The sequence below is a fragment of the Dicentrarchus labrax genome, unplaced genomic scaffold, assembly GCF_905237075.1.
Source record: "Dicentrarchus labrax unplaced genomic scaffold, dlabrax2021, whole genome shotgun sequence".
NCBI lineage: Eukaryota > Metazoa > Chordata > Actinopteri > Moronidae > Dicentrarchus > Dicentrarchus labrax.
Window position 1 is genome coordinate 4,721,746 of NW_026136703.1, and position 9,473 is coordinate 4,731,218.

The following is a 9,473-nucleotide window of genomic DNA, read 5'->3' on the forward strand; positions in this document are numbered from 1 at the left end:
AGCCTGTCTCTCCTGTGATGGCAATATTCAGTGGGGTGTTATTCTTCTTGTCCAAATACTCCTGGATCTTTGCAACAGCTAAAGCTTGATTATTGTTTTGTAGAGTTTCTTTAATTTCTTTAGTGAATTCAGAATGCAGTGGATTATCCATGGTGATCTTTGAAAACTGGAGGAAACAAGAAGTCAAAAAGTCACTATTTTCTTTTGGGGAATAGTAGAAAATTTAATTCTACAATGATCTATCATCCACAGGGTGCAAACTACAAAGGATCCAATAAGACATGAGCTCCACTGAAGACATGATATATGAGATTTTGGGGGACTTCTATACTAAAATACTGACAATATGCAATTTTTGCCATGCATTTTTATTTTTCTGTATCTTCATCATCATGGATCATGTGTAGTGTGTTAGGCTATTGTTGATGTATGATTGATGCACAAGGGTAATTCAACGTTTAAATTCTTCCATACTGATGCAAAAATCTAATTCTACAAATGAATACAAATTATATATTCAAATAATAATAAATTAAGAAAATTCATAGGCTCATATTTTTGCCTCAGTAAATATGGTGCAAATCACCTTCAAACACCCTAATAAAAAATGTAAGCACATTGTGGTGTCCAGCAAACGATGTGGGCTTCATTGATAACTGGAAGCCTTTTTGGGGAAAACCTGGTCTGATTAGGAGAGACGGCATCCATCCCACTTTGGATGAAGCGGCTCTCTTATCTAGCAACATGGCGAAGTTTATTTCTAAAACCTGACAGTCCAGAGTTAGGACCAGGAAGCAGAGCTGCTGTCTTACACACTTCTCTGCGCTTTCTTTAGAACAGTCACCCACCCAAAACCCCATAGAGACTGTGTCTGTCCCCCGACCACCTAAATTATTTAAAGAAATAAAAACAAGAGTTCAACATAAAATTTAATAAAAATTAAAACCAACTCCTCAGTAGCACAAAATAAGAGAATGAAATGTGGGCTGTTAAATATCAGGTCTCTGTCCTCTAAAGCTGTTTTAGTGAACGAATTAATATCAGATTATGATATTGATTTACATTGTCTTACTGAGACCTGGCTGTCCCACGAGGAGTATGTTAGCCTAAATGAATCCACCCCCCCAGTCATATTAATACTCACATTCCTCGAGGCACAGGCCGAGGAGGTGGAGTGGCAGCCATATATGATTCGAGCGTTTTAATGGACCCTAAACCTAAACTAAATTATAATTCATTTGAAAGCCTTGTTCTTAGTCTTTCTCACCCAAACTGGAAAACACTGCAGCCAGTTCTATTTGTTATAGTGTACCGTGCTCCTGGACCGTACTCTGATTTTATATCTGAATTTTCAGAGTTTTTTATCAAGTTTAGTCCTTAAATCAGATAAAGTAATTATTGTAGGTGATTTTAATATTCATGTGGATGTTGACAATGACAGCCTTAGTAATGAATTTATATCATTAATAGACTCAATTGGCTTCTGTCAGAGTGTAAATAAACCAACTCATTGTTTTAATCACACTGTTGACCTTGTTTTATCATATGGCACTGATATTGAACATTTAATAGTCTTCCCACATAATCCTTTCCTATCTGACCATTATTTAATAACTTTTGAATTCATACTATTAGATTATAAGCCATTAGGCAAAACTTCCTACAGCAGATGTCTATCTGACAGTGCTGTAGCTAAATTTAAGGAGGAGATTCCTTCAGTGTTTAATTCAATGCCATGTCTGAATTTAACAGAGTCCTATAATGACTTTAGTCCCTCTGAAATTGATAATCTTGTCGATAGTGCTACAGGCTCACTACATTCAACATTAGACTCTATCGCTCCTATAAAAGGAAATTATTAAAACATAGGAGACTAGCACCTTGGTATAACCATCAAACCCGCCAGTTAAAACAAATAGCTAGGAAATCTGAAAGGAAATGGCGCTCTTCCAAATTATCAGAATATCGCTCAATTTGGCAAGATAATCTTAAAACCTATAGAAAGGCCCTCCGTAATGCCAGAGGAGCCTATTATTCAGCACTAATAGAAGAAAATAAGAACAACCCTAGGTTCCTCTTCAGCACTGTAGCCAGGCTGACAGAGAGTCACAGCTCTATTGAGCCACATATCCCCATAAACTTAAGTAGCAATGACTTCATGAGCTTCTTCTATAATAAAATTATTACTATTAGAGAAAAAATTAATCACCAACTGCCATCAACAGTTATCAGTGGCTCTCCAAGTTCAGGGACTTCTGTCAATGTAAACTTAGATATATATTTAGACTATTTTTCTGCTATCGATCTTCATCAGTTAACTTCAATCATTTCTTCATCGAAGCCATCAACCTGTCTATTAGACCCGATCCCAACTAGGCTGCTTAAAGAAGTTGTTCCCTTAATTGGCACTTCTTTACTGGATATGATTAATCTTTCTTTATTATCAGGATATGTACCACAGTCCTTTAAAGTAGCTGTAATTAAACCCCTTCTTAAAAAGTCCACTCTTGACCCAGGGGTTTTAGCCAACTATAGACCGATTTCTAACCTCCCCTTCCTCTCTAAGATTCTGGAGAAAGTAGTCGCCAAAGAGTTGTGTGACTTTCTACATAACAATAGTTTATTTGAGGATTTTCAGTCAGGATTTAGAGTTCATCATAGCACAGAGACAGCTCTAGTTAAAGTTAATAATGACCTTCTGACTGCTTCTGACAATGGACTTGTCTCTGTACTTGTATTATTAGATCTTAGTGCTGCATTTGACACCATTGACCATGATATTCTTTTACAGAGACTTGAGCATCAAATTGGCATTAAAGGAACTGCCCTAAGCTGGTTTAAGTCATACTTATCAGATCGTTCTCAGTTTGTACATGTTAACGATGAATCCTCTATAAATACTACAGTTAGTCATGGAGTTCCACAAGGTTCTGTACTTGGACCAATACTATTTACTTTATATATGCTCCCTTTAGGCAACATTATTAGGAATCACTCCATTAACTTTCACTGTTATGCAGATGATACGCAGTTATATCTATCAATCAAACCCAATGAAATTAATCAATTATCTAAATTACAAACATGTCTTACGGACATAAAATCCTGGATGACCTGCAATTTTCTGATGTTAAACTCAGAAAAAACGAAATTCTTGTTCTTGGCCCCAAAAACCTTAGAGACTCATTGTCTAAAGATATAGTCACTCTAGATGGCATTAACTTGGCCTCTAGCACCACTGTCAGGAATCTTGGAGTTATCTTTGATCAGGATTTGTCATTTAACTCCCACATAAAGCAGACCTCTAGGACCGCCTTCTTTCATTTACGTAATATTAGAAAAATTAGACACATCACACTATCACAGACAGATGCAGAAAAACTAATCCATGCATTTGTTACTTCAAGGCTGGATTACTGCAACTCTTTATTATCAGGTTGCCCCAATAAGTCCATTAAAACGCTCCAATTAATTCAGAACCCTGCAGCACGAGTACTGACAGGAACTAGAAAAAGAGATCACATCTCTCCTGTACTAGCTACTCTGCATTGGCTCCCTATAAAATGTAGAATTGAATTTAAAATCCTCCTCCTCACCTATAAAGCTCTTCATGGTCAGGCCCCTTCATATCTTAAAGAGCTCATAGTACCCTATTACCCCACTAGAACATTACGTTCACTGAATGCAGGGCTACTTGTGGTTCCTATAGTCTCTAAAAAGTAGAACAGGAGCCAGAGCCTTCAGTTACCAAGCTCCTCTCCTGTGGAACCAGCTTCCAGTTGTGGTTCGGGAGGCAGACACCCTCTCCACATTCAAGAGTAGGCTTAAGACATTCCTCTTTGATAAAGCTTATAGTTAGGGCTGGATCAGGTGAGTCCTGAACCATCCCTTAGTTATGCTGCTATAGGCCTAGACTATCGGGGGATTTCCCATGGTGCACTGAGCTACTCTCTTCCTCTCTCTTTCTGCACTCATTCATGTCCCATTAATGCATGTTACTAACTTCACTTCTTCCCCGGAGTTCTTGTGCTTTCTCGTCTCGCAGGTTCTCATGGATCCTGGTGGAGCCTCCTGCCATGGTCCTGCTTGACTGCCATTGCCAATACTGTTGTTGCTGTGCACCTGTCTGTCTGTCTGTCTCTCGCTCTCTCTCTCTCTGCCTCTCTCTCTATCTGCTAATGCTCTTTTTGTCTCTCACAAATGGCCACATGACCTTTTCACCAAATATCTCAGTGAAACGTGGCACAAAAGTGGTCAGAGTGAAAAATAAACAAATAATCTGCTCTGTTTTCGGAATTAACAAGACACCTCCAGCACACTATCCATGCCAAGGGCCAGCTCGCAGCGCCACTGAGCCTAACCAAACTCATGTAAGCAGCCTCCAGCATGTTCCAGTGGGCCCATGCAGGGCTCCGTGTTCCCTAGCCTTCAATCATTTTTCTTCAAATACAAATTCCACTGTCACAGGCATTCAGTTGTTTTACACCAATGGTCTCAATACACCACTAAAGGGTTGTAACCCACGTGTAGTTAACAGAATACTCACTTAGAACCAGTGTCCAGGCTCTTAGGAGGAGTTGAAAGAGTATGACAGACACAATAAGCAACTGGAGCCACAGGGTACTTTAACTTCAAATGTGAATGTATTGGAAGTTGTATAATGAAAAATAACAAAGGTCCTTTCTTAACCAGGACTCTGGAACAAAAATAGTTTCACAGTGTTTTAAAGAAATTAACATAAACCACCTTAGAAATATAATACCCAACACAGTTGTTGGAAATATATTTGGTATGAAATAGAGTTCAGGATAAATAAAGTCCAGGATTCCTTTGATCCACTCAAGTTCCAGTTTAGTTAGTTGTCGTCCGTTCAGCTAGCTTAAGTCAGAGGGTCAGTTTCAGTTCAAAGCGCTTTAGTTCTGTCAGAAGTCATATGGTAAGGTGTGAAGTTGTCACAGTCCTACCACTCAAATGATGGGGAATGAAGGCAGGGATGGTCTTCTCCTCTGGGCAAAGATGGTTCCAACTCCTTGGAATAAGGAGGGGATTTGGTTCAGTACTGGCTCGCCATCTCCTTCGTCAAGGAGGATCCAAAATCCAAATCTAAGGGTGTCTCCAGGGAATCTCAAAAACCTAGCCTTTCTCCTATGGAGTACTTTATCATCCTCACACCATTCATGAACTATTTGTAGCTTTGTTTAACCATGAATTATGATTATTTAATGTTTTAACCATCAAGTTAACATAGGACTTTTTTTTTTCTAATGATAACATGCATATTTATGTTTATAACAACTCTCTTTAAATTATGAAATAACCACATTAGGTATTTTACACACCTTATATTTTCTTATAAAAGGTTATAGCTTAAATGCACATATCCAACATTACCTATTATTATTATTAGCACTAGCAGTGCATAACTTAGCAGTCACACTTCCAGTGTAAACAGTTAAGTACAAAAGTAAAATTATACACCAAAGTAAAAGACTGCTATAACTCATAATTTTAATATTTCCTAACAGATATACTGCTTTAACTCTCAAAATCAATACATATACAATGTAAAGTTAACATATAGGCAATAAGAAAAGGAAAAACACGCTGCGCTGCCAGGTGTTGGCCGACAGCACTGGCTACTATTGTTAGCCACATTAGCAAAACTCAGAACTTAACTCACCAAGACTCTGCTAAAGGCATTCAACAAGGTGTGTAAAATACCTAATGTGGTTATTTCATAATTTAAAGAGAGTTGTTATAAACATAAATATGCATGTTATCATTAAAAAAAAAAAAAGTCCTATGTTAACTTGATGGTTAAAACATTAAATAATCATAATTCATGGTTAAACAAAGCTACAAATAGTTCATGAATGGTGTGAGGATGATAAAGTACTCCATAGGAGAAAGGCTAGGTTTTTGAGATTCCCTGGAGACACCCTTAGATTTGGATTTTGGATCCTCCTTGACGAAGGAGATGGCGAGCCAGTACTGAACCAAATCCCCTCCTTATTCCAAGGAGTTGGAACCATCTTTGCCCAGAGGAGAAGACCATCCCTGCCTTCATTCCCCATCATTTGAGTGGTAGGACTGTGACAACTTCACACCTTACCATATGACTTCTGACAGAACTAAAGCGCTTTGAACTGAAACTGACCCTCTGACTTAAGCTAGCTGAACGGACGACAACTAACTAAACTGGAACTTGAGTGGATCAAAGGAATCCTGGACTTTATTTATCCTGAACTCTATTTCATACCAAATATATTTCCAACAACTGTGTTGGGTATTATATTTCTAAGGTGGTTTATGTTAATTTCTTTAAAACACTGTGAAACTATTTTTGTTCCAGAGTCCTGGTTAAGAAAGGACCTTTGTTATTTTTCATTATACAACTTCCAATACATTCACATTTGAAGTTAAAGTACCCTGTGGCTCCAGTTGCTTATTGTGTCTGTCATACTCTTTCAACTCCTCCTAAGAGCCTGGACACTGGTTCTAAGTGTATTTGAGTATTCTGTTAACTACACGTGGGTTACAACCCTTTAGTGGTGTATTGAGACCATTGGTGTAAAACAACTGAATGCCTGTGACAGTGGAATTTGTATTTGAAGAAAATGATTGAAGGCTAGGGAACACGGAGCCCTGCATGGGCCCACTGGAACATGCTGGAGGCTGCTTACATGAGTTTGGTTAGGCTCAGTGGCGCTGCGAGCTGGCCCTTGGCATGGATAGTGTGCTGGAGGTGTCTTGTTAATTCCGAAAACAGAGCAGATTATTTGTTTATTTTTCACTCTGACCACTTTTGTGCCACGTTTCACTGAGATATTTGGTGAAAAGGTCATGTGGCCATTTGTGAGAGACAAAAAAGAGCATTTGTGAGTCGTAGCAGAACATTCAAGCAGTTGTTATTTATGAGTTGCTCATGTTAGAAAAGAAATATTTGTACCAAAATATGTGTGCAGCTCTGAATGCATGAATTCACATGCAGTTTTTGGATGTGCTTACATTTTTTATTAGGGTGTTTGAAGGTGATTTGCACCATATTTACTGAGGCAAAAATATGAGCCTATGAATTTTCTTAATTTATTAATATTTGAATATATAATTTGTATTCATTTGTGGAATTGGATTTTTGCATCAGTATGGAAGAATTTAAACGTTGAATTACCCTTGTGCATCAATCATACATCAACAATAGCCTAACACACTACACATGATCCATTATGATGAAGATACAGAAAAATAAAAATGCATGGCAAAAATTGCATATTGTCAGTATTTTAGTATAGAAGTCCCCCAAAATCTCACAAATCATGTCTTCAATGGAGCTCATGTCTTATTGGATCCTTTGTAGTTTGCACCCTGTGGATGATAGATCATTGTAGAATTAAATTTTCTACTATTCCCCAAAAGAAAATAGTGACTTTTTGACTTCTTGTTTCCTCCAGTTTTCAAAGATCACCATGGATAATCCACTGCATTCTGAATTCACTAAAGAAATTAAAGAAACCCTACAAAACAATAATCAAGCTTTAGCTGTTGCAAAGATCCAGGAGTATTTGGACAAGAAGAACAACACCCCACTGAATATTGCCATCACAGGAGAGACAGGCTCTGGTAAATCCACCTTTGTCAACAGAGATGAGAGAGCTGCCCCTACTGGTAGTGTAGAAACCACAATGAAAGTTACACCATACACCCATCCAACTACCCCAATGTTACTCTGTGGGATCTTCCTGGTGTTGGAACCACCAAGTTTCCAGCTGACAAATACCTGGAGCTTGTTGGATTTGAGAAGTTCGACATCTTCATCATCATCTCAGACACTCGCTTCAGAGAGAATGATGTGAAACTCGCTCAGGAGATTCAGAAGAGGGAGAAAAAGTTCTACTATGTTCGCTCAAAGATTGACAACGATTTACGAGCTGAGAAAAGAAGTCAGAGGGAGTTTGATGAGAAAAGACGATCACACAAATCAGGGAAAATGCATTCAAGGTAAGGGTCTTATGGAATCATTTATGATAATAAGGAGATTAATGACTGGATTTCCATCATTTAAAACAAGTAGAAAAATACAAGATAATTAATAACTATATGTCTGTTTATACTTCAGTGAACTCATGATAGTTTGTCTTGACTCCAACATACTGTTCTCTTTTATTTGAAGAATTTATTTCTCAAATTACAGTCAGATAGCTGTCAATATGATGTTAAGTTACAACAAAGTTGTCTGGTGGTGGTGGAGTCTGACATAAATGTGCTTTTAGTAACTTCCCAAACTTGATGCCAAAGATGCTGAAGGTAATCCGGGTTTCTTCTACAGAAACCCCAGTCCCTGTTTTAAAACAGAAGTTTACGGGACTAATTGTCTTTCATAGAAAATCTGGACTGATGAGATGCTGTTGTAACCACGCCCAATAGAGGACTCGGCCCAAATTGATAAGTAAAATAAATCGACAATGCCACCTTGGGACTTTCACCCAAAGAGTTAAAATGTGAAATTGATGACAGTTTTTACAAACCCACTGATTCCCACTGGCACAGGTAAGACCACTTAAAAGATCAGAAACAAGGTTTTCCTTTTGAACAGCTTGAAATAATTTATTACCGGGACCATAAAACAACTGCACAAGTAAAAGGATAAACGACCAATAATACTGGAAACACAATAGGAGAGTAGAGTTTCGTTTATGGGTGGAAAACTATTGATAAATAGTGGCTGCAGTCTGTGGTTCTACAGGGTGGATCTTATAAAAGGGGCTATAAATAAACACTTCAACACCCAAGTATAACTAAATAAAACCCAAATAACACACTTAAAAGTACATGCAATGTTATTAAAAAGGAGCCACCTATTGTACCACCTCTGGACCAAATAACCCGAACCATTATCAAAAATTAATTAATAGTTTTCCTAAAACCGAAACCAAATTAAAAACCCCTAAAAACGAAACACAATATTCAATTCATTATGCTACCGTGTAAGTGTGGTGCTATTTTGAGCCTTGTTAATGGTATAGAAATAGCTTTCTTTTCACGTTACTCTGTGCCCCGTTGACTAGCGTTATACGGTAATTAGCGGTTTGTGCTAAAACTGGTCACGTACGATTAGAATTAAAACATATCCCAGAGAACGAACCAACTCGGTACACATGTGTTATTAACCGCAGGTTCATTTTGCGCCGGAATTGTCCTTTAACAAGGCTTTTTAAGGTCACTGTTTTTTGGAGGATTGTTTGGCCTTAGTGCCTGACTCTTTTATATTGCCTTCTGAGTATCTTGTTTTTGTATTTGTTTGGCATGTAGATGGTGTTGATAATTTATTTATGGCTTTGAACATTTTCAAAAAACAATATCAGCATTTAATACACCAATATGGTAAATGGTCCTGTACTTGTATAGCGCCTTTCTAGTCTTCAGATATAACTCCCACAGTTGTCAATTACATTTTTGGTGTAATTAATGAACTC

At 37.8% G+C, this 9,473-nt stretch overlaps 2 protein-coding genes across 3 annotated transcripts in view; one reads left to right on the top strand and one right to left on the bottom strand.

Annotated features, from left to right (window-relative positions):
- LOC127359589 (interferon-inducible GTPase 5-like) overlaps positions 1–9,473 on the bottom strand; it is a 113,341-nt gene that overhangs the window by 60,360 nt on the left and 43,508 nt on the right. The window lies entirely within an intron of this gene.
- On the top strand, positions 7,467–8,002 carry LOC127361518 (T-cell-specific guanine nucleotide triphosphate-binding protein 2-like). Its single transcript, XM_051396214.1, is given in 2 exon segments — positions 7,467–7,707; positions 7,710–8,002. Coding segments are annotated over 2 exon segments (534 nt in total).